The sequence below is a fragment of the Gavialis gangeticus genome, unplaced genomic scaffold, assembly GCF_001723915.1.
Source record: "Gavialis gangeticus isolate Ggan-Ray unplaced genomic scaffold, GavGan_comp1, whole genome shotgun sequence".
NCBI lineage: Eukaryota > Metazoa > Chordata > Crocodylia > Gavialidae > Gavialis > Gavialis gangeticus.
Genome location: NW_017729024.1, coordinates 61,527,833 through 61,544,061, shown reverse-complemented (window position 1 = coordinate 61,544,061; position 16,229 = coordinate 61,527,833). Strand labels below are relative to the sequence as shown.

General features: G+C 52.0%; 1 protein-coding gene across 2 annotated transcripts in view; it reads left to right on the top strand.

The window, feature by feature from the left end:
* CORO2A (coronin 2A) overlaps window positions 1-16,229 on the top strand; it is a 134,129-nt gene that overhangs the window by 73,239 nt on the left and 44,661 nt on the right. The window contains exon 1 of one of the 2 annotated variants that reach the window (XM_019517164.1): window positions 7,362-7,582. The exons of the other annotated variant lie outside the window; for it this stretch is intronic. Coding sequence (XP_019372709.1) covers window positions 7,580-7,582 — 3 coding nt within the window. The 5' untranslated portion in view covers window positions 7,362-7,579. Of the gene's footprint in view, window positions 1-7,361; window positions 7,583-16,229 lie in introns of those variants that run through there. 2 annotated transcript variants of the gene reach the window in all.

Genomic DNA, 16,229 nt, shown 5'->3' with positions numbered 1-16,229 from the left:
TTTTTGAAGTGTGTGTGTGTGCATGTGGAGGTTATTTGTGAAGGTGTTGGGGGCTGTGGGGGTGTGTGTGGGGTTTGGAGCCTGGGGAGGGAGGGTCCCCGCACACCCTGGCAGTATGTGGGTATGGTGGGCTGTGGCTTAGGAGTGAGGAGCAGACAGAGACACTGACAGACACACAGACAGTACCCAGCTGGTAAGTGGAGGAGAAGGTGGGGAGAGGGATGAGGGGGGGAGATCAAGGCCTCCATGGTAAGGGAGGGAGTGGGGCATGGGCAGGAGCAGGGCAGGGGTGAATGGAGCACTGGAGCCAGGGCAGGTTGTCCAGAGGCACAGGGGGAGGGGCACGGTTCCCTGCAGCAGCGTGCACTCACAGGGGAGACAAGGGGGCATGTGCTGTATGTGGGGCAGAGGTGGGCTGCCCACTACAGGCTGGGGCTCTGCGCCCTGCTGCCTTGCCCCAGGAGATCAGCCACACGATGCCAATGCTGCCTGCCAGGTGGGCAGGGGACACAGGAGTTGCATGGCTGAGCTCCTGGGGCAAAGTCAGCAGGGTGCAGAGCCCCAGCTCACAGCAGGAAGCCTGCCTCTGCCCTATGGGGGACACATGCTCCCATGCCTCCCCCAGGGGTGTGTGCTGCTGCGGGGAGCCAGGCCCCCACCCTGCACCTCTGGATGACCCGCCCCGGCCCTGGGGCCCCATTCACCCCTGCCCTGCTCAGCTCCGTCTCACTGTGGGGGCTTCGATCTCCCCCCCACCCCCCGGTCCCTTTCCCTCCACTTATCAGCTGGGAAAATCCGGAGATCTGAGGGTTGGATCGGGAGATTGCGAGTTGGAGTTATTTTGACTTTGAAATCCCAAGTTTCGCAATGGGTTCATGACAGTTGGCACTACTGACATTTGCTTCTGACCCCTGAGATTATATGTAAACAAAAGAGAGGAAGAGGAGGAGGAGGAGGAGGAGGATGGATCTATTGGAATAACTGTTTTTCAGGGACTCAAGCAGGGTTGAGCAGAATGGCACTTAAGTGCCTAAGTCCACTTACATGTCTGATAGGGGCGAAGCCAACAGTAAGTCACCGATATGAAACCAACAGAATTGCTTGGCTTTCCCTTGGAAGTGAATCCATTAGGAAATGTTGATGGGTGTTTTACAAAGAATCCCTTTGCAGGGCTGACTCGGCATGCCTGAAGAAGAAATGCTCTGTGCCAGGAATGCAGACACGGGGAACTCAGTGGGACCGCTTATCTGAGCACAGGTCCTTGTCCACATCAGCCTTTGCTTGACCAGGACTTAGATGGGTAACTATGATATTACTAATATTACTGTACAACTTGGCAGTAAGAGATATGGAAAGGACTAATATATAGTTTCTTCCTCCTCAGTGGGTAATGAGTCTGCTTTCCCCTCCCCCAGTCTTATGCTTCTTATGCCTCCTCTCCTCACAATAGGCTTCTGGCATTTGAGGTATCAGCTAGTGCTGTGAGACATGATATGTGCTCAGTGGTGGCAGATGGCAAGTGTTGGGCAGCCTGTAAGACAAGTTAGCCTCTTGGGACAGGTAGTGAGCAGAAGGGAGCCATGCGGAGCTGTGGGTCTGATGTCAGTCCTCAAGAGGGGCAAGGAAGTGCGCTGCTTGAGTGCGTGAACACGCACGGTCAGGTTACACCCATGCCTCGCTCACATTTATAAGGCCCCTGTTGTCCATATTCCTCCCTGATGTAAGTCCAGTTGCCTCGGTGCTGTCATATGAGAGACACAGGACACCTGCTTCCTACTACACTTGCTATGCTGTTCAGAAAGATGAACTAAAATGGTGGATCAGACTACACTGTATCTGACCTTTTTTGAAGAAGTTATTTGCTGAAAGAACATTTGCACATTCAAGCGTGCTGACAAACGTGAACCTGAGTTTTTGGAAAATCAAGCTGCTATTGATTGGGTTTTTCTTTAATACCCATACAATCACAGTATACTTCCTATGTACCCTGTGGACAAGATCTCTGCCCAGTGAACAGGCAAAGGCTTTGCTCTGCACAGGTGTTTTCTGAAGCCATGCACTATACTGGAGATCCTCAATGACCTAAATAAAATCTGCCTGTTTATCTTAAAACAGCACTGTCAGAAGATAGTTCATTGGGCAGATGCATTGGCAAATTGCAACACTGTTTCCTTCCAGTTCCTCCAGTTAGTTATCATCTGGGATCCTAGTTTTCTCTGTTAAACCCCCCCCCCAATATTCTCTGATTAAAAAACCTCAAATCTTCACTTTTCCATGATTAAAATGAAATGCCACCATAGATATAGGTATCAGTTGAACACAGTGTTTTATTGATAGATTTAGAATTTTAAAGCAATTTGGAAACCTGCCAGTGCCTCAATCATTATAATCAAATCAATTCTAAATATCTATATATTTTGGCATTTGGTTTTGGTTTCTTTATCATGGAAAATCAGAGCTTCTCCTGCCCCCTTTGCTCACCAGGATGCAGGTCCAGCTGCAATTGCCCTCCCCTCCTCCCTGCTGCCCCCCCATCCCCCAACTTTGTGGCATTGAGCAGCCCTGATATGCCTGGTTCTCTGCCCCTGCCCATGCTGTTGCCCCCCACTCCTGACTCACAGTCCTCCACTCCCCCAACTGTGCTAGTGCCCCTCACCTACCCCCAGCTCCCTGGCCCTGCCAGTGCCCTCACTTCAAACCCACAGTTCCCCACCCCTCCAGCCCTGCTGGTGCCCCTCATTCCCAACTCATTGCTCCCTGGCCCTGCTGGTGCCCCTTACTCCCAACCCACAGTCCTCCACCCCACAAGCCCTGCTGGTGCCCTTCACTCCTGACCTGCTGCCCCCTGTCCCTGGTGATGCCCCTAACTCCCAACCTGCTGCCCCCACCCCTAGACCCTCACCCCTCAGTGCGTGGGGAAGTGAGGAGAGTGTGTGGGGCAGGGAGTGTGTGGGTATAGGCAACACCATAAGTGAGATGTCGGGAGGGCGCGGGGGAACTTGTGCCTCCCCTGATTTCTGCACCCACAGTGGGGCACCAGGCTGCAGCCTGGTGTACTGGCACCAAGCAGGGGTGGGAGGGAGCACTGCACTGCCATGGCTGCCAAGGTGAGGTACTCCCTGCCTGCCTGGCAGCAGTAGGGGGTCACAACTCTACACCGCTACTGGCAGGACCCCTGCTTGAGCCGCACCACCATGGCTGCCAGGGTGAGGCTCTGTAGTGGCAGCAGCGTGGAGTTGTGCCCCCCTGCTGCTGCCAGACAGGCAGGGGGAACCTCATCTTGGTTGCCATGGTGGTGTAGTGCTCCTGGCAGTGGTGGCAGCAGCACCGAGCCTCCCAACCCCACCCCACCCCACTCTGCCCTCCCATGGTGGGTCCTTCCTACTGGGTTGCTGAGGTGGCTCCTGCCTGGTGCTAGTCTGACCAGGCTGCAGCCCTGTGCTGTGCACCCTGCTGTGGGCACAGAAATCTCGGGGGGGCACATGTGTCCCCCCCATGCCCTTCTGATGCATTGTCTGTACTCCCGCTGCCCCGCCACATGTCACCTATGACTCCCTGCCCCATAGATTTACCTGCAGGGAGTTGTTGGAGCTGCTCTCCACCATGCTGCTTGGCTGCACTGCCAGCCACGTGTATGTGTACACATGAACATACATGTGGCCCCCTGCCTTTGATTGCCCTTCTCCTGCTCCCCACAGCCCCAAGCAGCCCCTTGCAGGCTGGAAACCTGCCAGCCTGCAAAGGGAAACCTGTGGTTTCCCAGGTTTTTCTCCTTTAAAGGAGAAAATCCATGTTTTTCTGTGGGAAATGGAAAACCTGGATCCCTGGTTATCATAGCTCCTTGTAGCTATAACTAATCTGTACCTGTCTAGACCCAAAAATCCCTGTCAGTCTCCTGTGCGTATAACTGGCATCCCTGCCTAACCTCAGCATTGGAGAAAGAACAAAACTCCCCTCTGCTCTTCTGTGCCTTCCTGCAGGGAACATCCCTTATCCCCATTGCTGGAGGAACCACAAGGTACTCCCTTGGAGTGCATAGCCAAAGGACTGAAAATAGGCAATGTGCTTACCCAAATTTAATAGAAGCCATGCCCATGAGATACAGAAAAACCCACCTCAGCCACTGAAACTCTTGTGGCATCAGCAGCCCTGAACCCAATTCTTTCCAGTCATTTTGAAGGCTTCTAGTAGTCAGTTTTAGGGGTTATCTCCCTTCATTTGCAAGGTTCCTCTATGAGTTGCCAAGGTGACAGGGGCCTTTCCATCTGCCCATAGCCCTACCCTGCCATAGCCATAATGCCACCTCTTTGCAGCCATGTCCCCAACCCCACCCTATTGTTACCCCATTGCCAACAGTGAGTCAGTTTCTATTCCCTCATTGAGCCTCTGTTAACGAGGGAATTCCTGTGCATGGTTTCTTTTTTTAACTCTCCTTTGACAAGCTATGTAAATTGGCCTTTTTCTTTTTATATTCCTCTTAAACTATCCATACCGTTCTTTTTCCATCCATTTCTTCCCCTGCACCCATGCTGTGGTTTGCCTAATGACTCACACTCAGAAGCAGCATATTCCTTGGTTAGTTTTGGAACTTGGTATTGGAGCCACTCATTTTGTGTCTCTCCTTCACACAGTCCTGTTCCATTATGTTTTCAGCTACCTTCAGTTCTTTCCTCCTTCCTTGTCAACCTAAAACCTGCCTATGGCAGAAGGCTTGGTGCTCCTGGCACTTTAAAAAGCAGGCAGGCTAGTGTTGGGGCAGCCTGCAGGTGCAGCCAGGGTTGATTATGGAGTCATCTGACATTGGAGGAAGGCTGGGCTTAGGTAGGATATAAGCCCAGACCTGAGATGAGCCAGCTGTAACAGCTTGGAGCCTGCTGAGAAAACACCACCTCAGCAGACTAGCTGCCGCTGCAGAAGGTCAACATAGAGGGTAACATCTAAAGCAGTCTGGAGGTCTGGGAAGGAACTAAGGGAGGAGGAAGAGGTTCCTAGGGACTCAGGGAGGGGTCTGGAGTCCAGATTGAGGGGCCAAGTGTGGGACCAGTGGGAGTCCAGGAATCCCAGAGGAGGGGTTAGATGGAAGAAGACATCAATGAAGATGCCATCTGCAAGGAATGGGGCATGGTGTAGGGAAGGAATGGAGCCATGCAATTCTCCCATAAAGTAGGGACCACAGCGCACCTGGTGATCATTTGAGAGAGCAATTTAGGAAGCCCTGGGGTCTTCCTCTGTCATAAAAATAAACAACATCAAAAAGCAGTGGGCAACTAAAAGGGTGATTGCCTCAGAAAGTGAGGGCTGCAGGGACCCCAGGAGCTTCATGGCCACCGCTAGAGAGGCACCTTGTGACACTGCCCACATCTGAGTTTCATGTTCACTATGTTATACATCACTAATCTGCTTCTAGTCCTCATGTCCACCCTTAGATCAATCTTCATCCAGTTTATGCCCAACACTGCCAATATCTTCTGTTATCTCATTGTTTGTCTATTGGGAAAGCAATGCTGAAATTCTCTTGTAATCTCCTGCTTCCAGCAACTGTGGCTTTAACAGAAGCTCAGGACACAGTCAGAGCTGGCAGTATTGGTTTTTGTTGTGAGGTTTTCTTTATTGACCACCAGATTTTTGGACCCCTGTTCTCTTCATTGGTTCTGATATAGTCTTCTGAGTCCTCTATATTGCTAGTACTGTCTCACAAGCAGAGTGAAAAATCATATCGGTACTTCTTTGAATAATTGTCTTTGCAATTCACTGATAACTTGGTTTTCTTTGATTAAAAAATCACCAATTCTCAATTAAAAAACCCCCAAACCTGCGTTTTTCCGTAATTAAAATGAAATGCCACTATATATATATAGAGAGAGAGAGGTATCAGTTGAACACAAAGTTTTATTGATATATTTACAATTTTAAAGTAATTTTGAAGCCTACCAGTGCCTCAATCACTATTCTAATATTGTAAAAGCCTAAGTGTGTCTGTCTGTCCGTAATGCTTTATTTGTGCTGTGATTGGCTGACAAACAGCCAATCAGAACACAAAGAAACATTCTGACAGAAGGCAGCCTGCTGCCGTGATGGTGGGGACATGGGACAGAGCTGGCCTTGCCCCCCTGCCCTGCTCCTTGCAGGTAATGTAGGGGGGAGTGGACCTGGGCCCAACGCGGAGGGAGGGGAGCAGGCTGAGGCCCAACGCAGGGGGGAGAGCAGGTGCAAGCAGGGCAAAAGCCAGCCCGGTGCGGGGGTGGGGGATGGGGAGGGGACACACGAGAGTGGGCCTGGCCTGACACAGCTGCAGCAGTGGCTGGGGGAGGGAAGGAGTTGGTTGTGGCTGCCCAGCTTCTCCCCACCCTCAGGCCCAGTCGTCCCCCACGTTGGGCCTGGGCCTGCTCCTCCCTTCTCCCTGCTGCTGTGGCAGGGAGGGGGAGAGCGGGCTCGGACTCCAAGCAGCAGGATGGAAGGGGGAGTGGGCCCAGATGGGGGGGCCCCGGGCTCTGTCTCTACCCACTCCCCGCCACCCCTCTGTCATTCTTGACAGGCAATTGGCTGGTAATAAAATCATTTCTAAATACCTATAAATGTTGGTGTTTGATTTTGGCTTTTTTTATCAAGCAAAATCAGAGCTCCCCTTGCCCCATTCACTCACCAGGACCCGGGTTCAACTGAGGCTGTCCCCCCGGCGCTGCTTTGTGGTGCTGAACAGCCCTGATATGCCAGTGCCCTGTCCATGCCATTGCCCCTCACTCTTCATCCACAGCCCCCTGGGCCTTGCTGGTGCCCCTCACTCCCCACCCACAGCCCTCTGGCAGGTTTATTGTTATATGTGAACAAGCTGAGAATAATTCAAATGTTGCAAGGTGGCTATAACTTTAAATGTGCACGAAGCAGTGTTAAAGTTGAAGCTGTTGAGCTACATTTGAATCTTTCTTCTTTGGTTCTTGCCTTTTTAAAACATTTCCCCTTTTGAAAGAGTTCCAAGTTGACGTGTGTCCACACCCATTGTCAGGTGCAGCACATGGGATTTGTGACCTTAAGGGCGCTTTTCAGAGTGTGAACAGTGACTGCTCTCATCCTAATGTGCCACGTGTCCAGCCTCTGGCAGCATTAGCCAGACCAGTTTACGGGTATGGTTTTATTCTGTGCTGGGCTGGAAAAAACAGAGGGAGGAGGGCAGGAGATATCACACAATTTTAGCAGCCAGTGGAAGTAGCTGTCACAGGCTTGGTAAGTGAGTTGTGTTGACTGCAGAGAGACTGTTTACTCACACAGGGAGCAGGCAGCAGATAGCCTGAGGTCAGAGGTAAGCAGATTTGCACTGTTTACCTGACTGGCAGGCAGGGAGGGAGTGCAGCCACACCCTCCCGGGCAGGGTTTCAGGTTCCTGTTTCACTCTACAGACGTACACACATGCACACAGAGGCTGGCAGATGAGCGAGTGCTGTCAGGAGGGCTCACCCCACGCTTGGATTTCTGCTGGTGGATTTTTAGCCCCTTCTTATTTTAGCTAAAGAGATGGACAGACGGTAACACCAACAGGATCCAAACCATTTATTCCATATCCAGACGATCACAAACTCAGTCAATGGTAAGTGGATACCGCCGAAGCTGACTGTGGCATCCACAGACCCTACCCCTGGGTAAATGTGCATGTATGTCGGGGACAGCCTTCTGTGTGAATTGATGTCTACTCCAGGCCCTTTGGGGAGGTCTACTCCATGCACAGAGGGGCTAGGTGATAGTGTTGAAGGATTAAAGTTTGGGCTGCAAACCCATTCTGAATTCAGCTGTATATTGGAAGGGCTGGCAAACGTTTAGAGGACTGAGTGGACTGCCTTGTTTTTGTCGGCAGTGGAGCACTTGACTCCAGTACCTCATCACTTGGCTGCAGTATTTTTCAGCATTTTTGGGGCAGTGTGTGTGTATGTCTCTTTGTGTCTCTCTCATTACACCTTGATATGCAAACAATATGTGGCAGGGGATCCGCAGTCTGGCACCCATTTATCTAGAAGTGGGGTTTTTACTTTTAGATTTGTGAACTGACCCCTGCTTTAATGTTGCTTTGTCATACAGTCTCTTTACTGACCTGTGGCAGGAGCTAATTAAATGTCACTACAGTGAGTAAGCCAAGGTTAAATCAGCGCAAGAGCAGCCATTTAGCAAGCTGCATTGATTTCAGTACAGCAGCCTAAAGCCTGGTTCAGATTCTGTTCTGCATACAACCGAGGCCAAGGCAGAGTTATTCCCACTGTTGGTGTGCCTTTTTCTTCCTGTGATTGCCAGAACATGGCCCCACCCTCTTCATGGACTTGGTCTGGAAGGGAAGTGTATTTGCTTTGATCGTGACGTGCCTTTGTGCATGTGACCTAGGAGATTCCCACTAACAGGTCTGGAGCCTTGGGCTGTACAGCAGTGCTCTGTGGGTGACTGATCTTCCACTGCTGCCTTACCTGGGGAGAAGACCACTGAAAACATTTGCACTTTATCACACACGTCTGTGGTAAAGTGCACATGTTTTCAGTGGTCTCAGAGATATGAAAAAAATCATGTCGAGTCAAACAAAAACCTTTCATTCTGGGAGTTTTTGAGCCCCTTTTAACCTTGTAACATTATTTTGGTGGCTTGGGGTATTAAAAGCAGAAGGGTTGAATTTTGAAAATGCCCAAACGAATGGGAAAGCTGTTAGCCTCTAGCTTCTGCTTCAGGCGCTGCCTGTGGTTCCAATCAGCTTAAAGTCCACAGTGTGTAATTGTGATTATTGGCGAAGGTCCAGCTCCACACACCCCCTGTCTATGATGCAAGTAAAATACAAGGCCCAGGTAACAATGCCATATCACTCACTTTTTAAAATCAGCCCTTTTACAAACCAAGCCCCCAGTAAGCTGCTAAACATGAATGAGGACAAAGTGAAAACCATGCAATATCCTCCAGATCTAGCCCCCCCCCATAGTTTTTGAGGTGCTTACAGTCTAAGGCAGGAGTGACCAAGATACGGCCTACTGGCCAAATCCAGCTTGCATGTCATCCAACCCACAGGACTAGAAATCTGGTGGTGGGGGAGCAGTGGCAGTGTTAATTGCCATGACTCCCAGAGTGGCAGCAGTTAAACCACCTGCCACCCATCATCCTGTCTTCAGATTGTAGACATGTGAGGAGCCCCACAGGAAAGATGATGCAGCTCCACATGTGGACTGAACCTGGTTACCAGATCAGGCCTGTAGACTAGCCCCACACATGCTAGATCCAGCCTGCGGGGCCAGATGAAATTGGAACCACTGATCTAAGGGGTAGATTCTCAGCTGGTGAAAGCTATGAGAACACCAGTGAAGTCAGAGTTAAGTAATTACATGAATATTACAGTGTTCCTATCCCATACGACAACTGATAAGAGTATGCGTACACATGTGTACATATGTGTTCAGTTGTGCATGTGTTAGGGTAAAATAATTCTATACGTACAGCATATTTTGTCACAACACAATATTTTTTTCTCTCACTGACTGGTTTTAAGGTATAAGTACATATATTTGCAGCAAACATTCAACAGGTAGAGCTAAATTATAAGTTTTAGGGTCACTGGTATACAGATGGCGGTATGACCTGCTTGCAACCATTTCATTTTTATTTCATTTTCACTCTGCAGACCCTGAGATCTTGGGTCAGGATCTCTGGCCAGTAGGGAATGCCATTTCTTAGAAATTCAGTTTGTTTTCTAGCCATTATGATAAGACATCTTCCTTTTTAGGGAATTGTTTCTTAGAGTTTATGTAGGAAAAGATACTAACGGCTAGAGCATAGGCATATGGCATTGTTGTTCCTAAATCTTTCATGTTGTAGGTAGTGATGTTGTGTTGTAACTCCGACAGTCCAGGGAATATAAAAGAATGAAGATTTATTTGGCGTAAGATATTACTATACAAATCTTGCTTTTGGAGAAATGTCCAATAACATCTCATTTTCAGAGCATGAATTTTGAAAGCTTGCCCATCCCAGATCATCAGAGTTCCACTCTAGGGCTAGGGACAGACATTCAGAAAACTGGAGCCTGAACTGATTCAACCTTTGCCATGTAGTCTAACTTGCCTAGGTTGAACCGGTTTGTAAGAGCAGACATGCAGCCACATACCTGCAGTTGTTCAGGCCAGGAGATGGGGGTGCTAGAGCGTGCCCCTGGCTGCAGGGAAGCTGTGCTGGAGTGGGGCATGGCCAGTCCAGGCTGAACTGGCCAGAGAGGGGTTTCATTCCCCTCTTGCTATCCCACTGGCAGGGACCTGAGCCAGGACTGCCAGGCACTCTCCCATTGCTGCTGCAGCGGTGGGGTACCATGGCCCCTGAGGCAGCAGGGGGCAGGGAGGAGGGTTAGTCTCCCTTCTACCCCACTGGCAGCCAGGTCTGCCCGCTTAGTCCCTGTGGGGGAATAAGTCCCCTGTTGTCCCTGCCACTGAATGCCGGAAGGAGAAATAACTCAGTTCTGGCAACTTTCACTCCCTACACTTCAACTCTCTCTCTGTCACCTGAACCTTCTCTCAAGTATCCCAGGTACCCCAAGCACACACATACACACTGTACCATCCAAGTTAGGAACTTACCTGTGTGTATGTGTAGGTGGGCTGTATGTGTGTGAACTGGTGAGTGTGTGTATGTATGTCATTGTGTGCATGATATACAAATTAGTGATCTGTGTCTAACTTTTGCAGTGTATGTGCTTGAATTGGTGATAGGTATGCATGTGCCTAGGCGGGTTTGGATGTGTATGTGCCTGAGCGGGTAGTGTGTGTGTGTATGCACCTAATTGTGTGTTTGTATATGTGCAGTTGTGTCACACCCTCCTGTCTAACAGTGAAATACTTAGATCCTGAGAGTTGGCCTGACCTCACAGGACAACAGACCAATCTGGGAGGGCTGATCTAGGTCAGGGGTGATCTAGTAAATTCTACTTTGGTTGTCTCTCAAGCTTCTGGGTTTTGTTGATTGCCGCACTGGGCTGGGGAGGATTTTTTCTCCCTTCCCCTATGGGTTTTTTTTGCTTTTGGTTTGGTTTTGATTTTTCACCTGCCTCAGAAGCATTAGGTGTTGGCTGCAGCCAAGGCTTGGGGTTTTAACTGGGCTGTGCCAATTCTTCCAGGACTAAATCCCAGAGGTTCCTCCTGCCTAGAAGGTCTCGCTGCTCTGCTCAGGTCAGGCCAATCACCACATTTGGGGTCAGAAAGGAATTTTACTCCATAGTCAAATTGGTGCGGACTACGAGGGTTTTCACGTTCCCCTATAGTGTGGTTTGTGACTCTCTCCCTTGGATATTGCAAGTGTATTTTAACAGCCCTTGGAGGAGCAGGCACTGGCCGCTTTTGTCCCCCTGCTTTACCTGTGGCAAGTTAGGGTGCTATGCTTTATGGCTGTGTGGCAGGTTGCCTGTGTATTTTAGCAGTAGATTAGAAAAAGGGTTCCCTGGGATAGTTTGGATAGCAATGGTCCTGCCTCTGGCAGGGGACTGGAGGCCCTTTTCCAGCCCTACTTTTCTATGATTGTACCTCATAGGCTGTATACATTTCAACTGATTTCCTCTGTACTGAGCCCAATAACTTGTTTGGCTGAGGCTGTGCCTACAATGGAAAGCATTTTGTTGGTATAGGAATACAAGTATACCATACAGGAAAAGGGAACTCTGTGCTGGTAAAGTAGAACCATACCCATAGGTGCAATGAGCTGTATTGGTTAAAATATAGTTCTAGTGGTTTAAGTGTGGCTATACTAAGGTATAGCATTGTACATATAGTATTATTATATATTTGAGACTGGACAAGCACCTGGCTGGGGTCATCTGACCCCAGCGCTATTTCCTGCCCAGGGCAGGGGGTCGGACTTGATGGTCTATTGAGGTCCCTTCCGACCCTAAAAATCTATGAAATCTATGAAACTCCCATCTCTGCCCCTCCAAAGGGGCCCTGCAGGGTGGCTTCTGGCCATGCCCCAGCCTGGCTGCTGCAGCAGGAGGGGACAGGGCCCTTGGTGGGGGCAGCAGCCCCTGTCATAATGTCAGGGAGTGCAAGCCCCTTCCCAGTGGGGAGCCCTGCTGGCAGAGCTGTGGCAGGCTGTGCACGGCAGCACCGGGGTCTAGAGTGAGTCAGAGCCCCTGCCAGAGCTACTACAGCCTGCAGCAGCTTTCCTTACCCCACAGCGCAGCCCCCCCTCCCCCTCCCCCTCCTGTCAGGAAGAGACTTGTGCTCCGGGAAACTCCCCCCTTGCCGCTCCAGTGGCCAGGCGGGGGCAGGACCAGACGCCACCAGCTGGGTGGATCCGGCCCACAGAGAGGCTTTGTCTGGCCTCTGGCAGGTCCCTTAGTCCTGTCTGGCCGAGGCACCACCCCTGGGTATGCAGCTGGGCTGAGGCTGCTGTGCGTCGAGACTGCCTCTCTAGGCAGCCTGGCCACAGCAGCTCCTTTGAGGCTGCTGCTGGCCCCAGCCCCACAGTACAGGCACCTGTGGTGGCACTACCTGTGGCTGTGCTACATGTTCCTGCCCCCTGTGGGTGAGCTGGGTGGGGAGAGGGGCAGAGGCAGGGTCTGGGACAGGGAGTGCCCTCCCTCCATGTGGCGGGCCTTACCATGTGGCCAGGCTGGAGTGGCTGGAGGCTCCACAATCATGACTGTTGGAGATGGTTGTGTGGCTCTGGGCAGTGTCCTTGGATTGTGGGGTGCAGCAGGCAGGTGCCTGGCTGTGCCCCCCCTGGGAGGAGCTGGTGGTGCTGGTGTCTGGTTGTGTCATGACTAGCAGTGCCTGGTGGGCTGGCTTGGGCTCCCTGAGCTGCTGGTGGAGGGTGCAGCCAGGGAGCTTGGTGGGACAGGCTCCTGGATGCCTGAGGGGCCCTTCCCCTGGTGACATGTCACCAAGGGTGCCAGGCTGGGGTGGGGGCTCAGGCAGGCTGCCCATGCTGCTGTACACAGCATGGCTGTGGCCTGGGTCCCAGGGTGCTAGTCCTAAAAGCACCAGTCAGCATTCCCCAACCGATGATTTTGGTTGGCGATGGAAACCCACTGTACCCACAAGCCCTTGACCTTTGTGCGGCACTGCTGCGCTGACTGGTCATGCCCATGCTTCCATATCTGGACTGACAGCCCCTCATAGACATCGGTATTGGAGCGCCTGCTTTGCTCAAACTCACGCTGCACCTCTACCTCGCCCCACAGTGCCACAAGGTCACCAGTCTCCTTCATGGACTAGTTGGAGCTATGGGTTATGGGCACGGGCCTTGGCATGACTGCAGATGAGGAGGACACCATTGTGGGTCCTGCTCCAGCACTTTGGGTCCCCATGTGGTTGTCCCTGTGCTGCTGGGCCTGGGCAGCTGCCTGCAGTGCCCAGCACAGGGTCCCAGCATGGGACTGACTGATGCGTGGCATAGGCAATGCCCTACAGCACCTGCAAGCTGAGGGCAGACTGCTGGGGCTGGGCTGCAGGCAGGTGGAGTTCTCTGGCAGCCAGAAGCTGCCTGCAGCTGGGCCTAGGGGTAGCAGTTCTGGCTGGAGCATGGAACTGCAGGCCTGGACAGCGTGGGCCTGGCAGGCATGTGGCAGCATGATGCTAGGCAGCAGCACCAGGACGCAGGCAGGCTAGGGCAGCTGGCCTGTGGCCTGCCCAGGGGAACACAGGGGCCTGGAGTGGTCTCAGGCTCCCTGCTGGTGTGCTCCAGAGCTCTGAGTGCCTCCTGGCTTTTAAAGGCCTGAGGCAGGGGCTGCCATAGAGACAGCCTAGCCCTGGGGCAAGGGAGGCTCCCAGCCCAAAGCCCTGGGGCTAGCCTCAGGCTAGTCTCCTAGTGGCAGGGCTGGCCCAGTCGCATCTACGCAGTAACTAATCAAGCATAAATTTTCTACCTGCATTTGCAGGTAGCAAATTTAATTTTGATTAAGCATTTTTATTGCACAGTAAGTGTGCACATGTGTAGATGCACATGCTTACCATGCAGTAAACTACACTACCGCACAGTTAAGCGTCTCATGTAGACGTGCCCACAGAGTTCAAACTTGATTCTTTGTGGATTGGCAGTGGCTGAATTTGGATTTGCTTGTTCCTGACTGATGCTTTTAGTATTATGCATTGACTTGAGATACAGATGAGACTGGCTGAGGGATCTTTCATAAGGTAGAAAAAAGGATGAGTTGTATGGGTTTTTCTTTATGACCTGAAGGCCAGCAAGACAATCTGACTATCAGATCTTACCAGGCCAGACCTTGCAGCCTAATTTTGATCTCATTGGGGTGGCCAATAGCTACCCCATGGTCTGTTGAATTAATAAGGATTGGGGCTTATTGTCACGTGAGCAGTACAGATATATGGCAAACGCAAAGCACATAGAAATTGAAGAGTGCTCACATATAACTAGTGCTTTGAAATAAACTAAAGGCAGCCAAGTTTCATAGTTGGTAGGGTCGGAAGGGGCCTGAGCAGAGCATCAAGTCCGCCCCCCTGCCATGGCAGGAAAGAGTACTGGGTCATATATGACCCCAGCTAGGTGATTAAGTATCTTTTCATATTCTCTCTCATGATCTGAAACTCCTTGTCTGGCTCCTTTCTCTCATAGGTTGCCAGGAAGTGAGGCCTAGCAACCTCACAGGGCTCTCAGGTTGACTTTGGTCATTAACTGCACTGAATATGATCTTCTTAAACTGTAGAACTAGCCTGGGGCTTAATTGCTGCCATAGCCTGCTGATGTGGCCAGAAGAGTGGCCTTTTCTATAGTAACTCCACACTTCCATTTCAGTTCCTGATGGGAGCCATAAATCAACAGGGTGGTGGGCAGAGTCTCCCTCACTGCTTGGATCCTTGATGGTTTGTTTCTATTGTCTTTCTGTACAGAAGTGTAATTAGTGACCTGTGCAAAGATGGGAGAAGTGTTGTGCTAAGCATCTGGAGGGCAGGGTGAAAGTGGAGGCATGCACAGGATGTTCTTAAGTGACAGCGGCTGCTGCTGCTGTTGCAGCTGGCTCCCTGTACACTGCCTCACTGGGGCCAGGGCTGGTGTTGGTTCCATGCACCCTGCCTGACTGCAACTGCTGGGGTGTGGGCTAGTACCCTCTCCAAGTGTGTCACAAGGGCTGCAGCCCCTCCCCCCAACCCTTTCAGGTAAGAAAAAGGGACAAGGGCCTGATCCAAACTGGTCCCTGAGGTACCTCTACTTTGGTATTGCAACAACTAGAAATTAAACATATTCGCAAGCAGAGTCATCCTGAGGAAAAGGGTCAGGTGCCTCAGCTCCCTGTACAGGTAATGGGAAACAGTTTCAAAGTGGCCAAAACTTTGGGGGGGAGGGCGGGAGCAGGTTTATCTCCTCTCTGATCCTGAGGGACTGCAACAGGGTCTGCCTGCCCTGACTGTTGTCACCGCCGCTTGTTCTGTACCTGGGGCAAGTGGCAGAATAAACCCCCTCTGCTGGATGATGAGGGAGGGGATGCCAGAGGGGGCTTATTCTGCTGCTTGTCCCAGGCACAGAGTGAGCAGCAGCGGTGGCAGCGGCAGCAGCAGTGGCCCCCAGGGGCAGAGGTCAAAATAACCCCACTCCCTGCTCCCCGCCTAAGGGGCCCTGTGAGTCAGGCTCTGTCCCCACCCCTGCCTGGCTGCTGGAGCAGCGAGAGGGGAGTGACTCTGATGGGAGCAGCAACCCCTGTCATGGTGTCAGGGAGCGCAAGCCCCTTCCCAGCAGGGGGGCTGCGCTGTGGGGTGGGGAAAGCTGCTATGGACTGTGGCAGCTGCGCTGGGGAGGGGTTGGGGGGCTCTGGCCCCCTCCAAGCCCTGGTGCTGTCGTGCAGTCTGCCACAGCTCTGCCCACCCTGCAGCTCAGCCCCCTTTCTGGGAAGGGGCTTGTGCTTTCCAACATGACAAGTGCTGCTGCCCCCAGAGGCCGGCTGGCAGAGCCCTTTAGGCGAGGGACAGGGAGGGGTGTTATTTCCCCTCCCTCTGGCATATGGAGAAAGAGGCAGAAGGGGGATTATTCCGCTGCTTGCCCCAAACAGGAAGTGAGCAGTGGCGGCAGTCAGGGCAGGCGGACCTGGCTGTGGTCGCCCAGGGGCCGTGGGGGTAGAGGGGAGAATAACCCCCCTCCTTGCCCCCTCTGCCTCAGGGGCCATGCCAGCCGGTGTCTGGCTGTGCCTAGCCGCACCACTGCAGCAGCGAGGAGGAAGCACCCGGCAGACCTGGATCATGTACCTGCGAGTGGGACAGGATCCCCTCCTTGGGCTCCCCGCC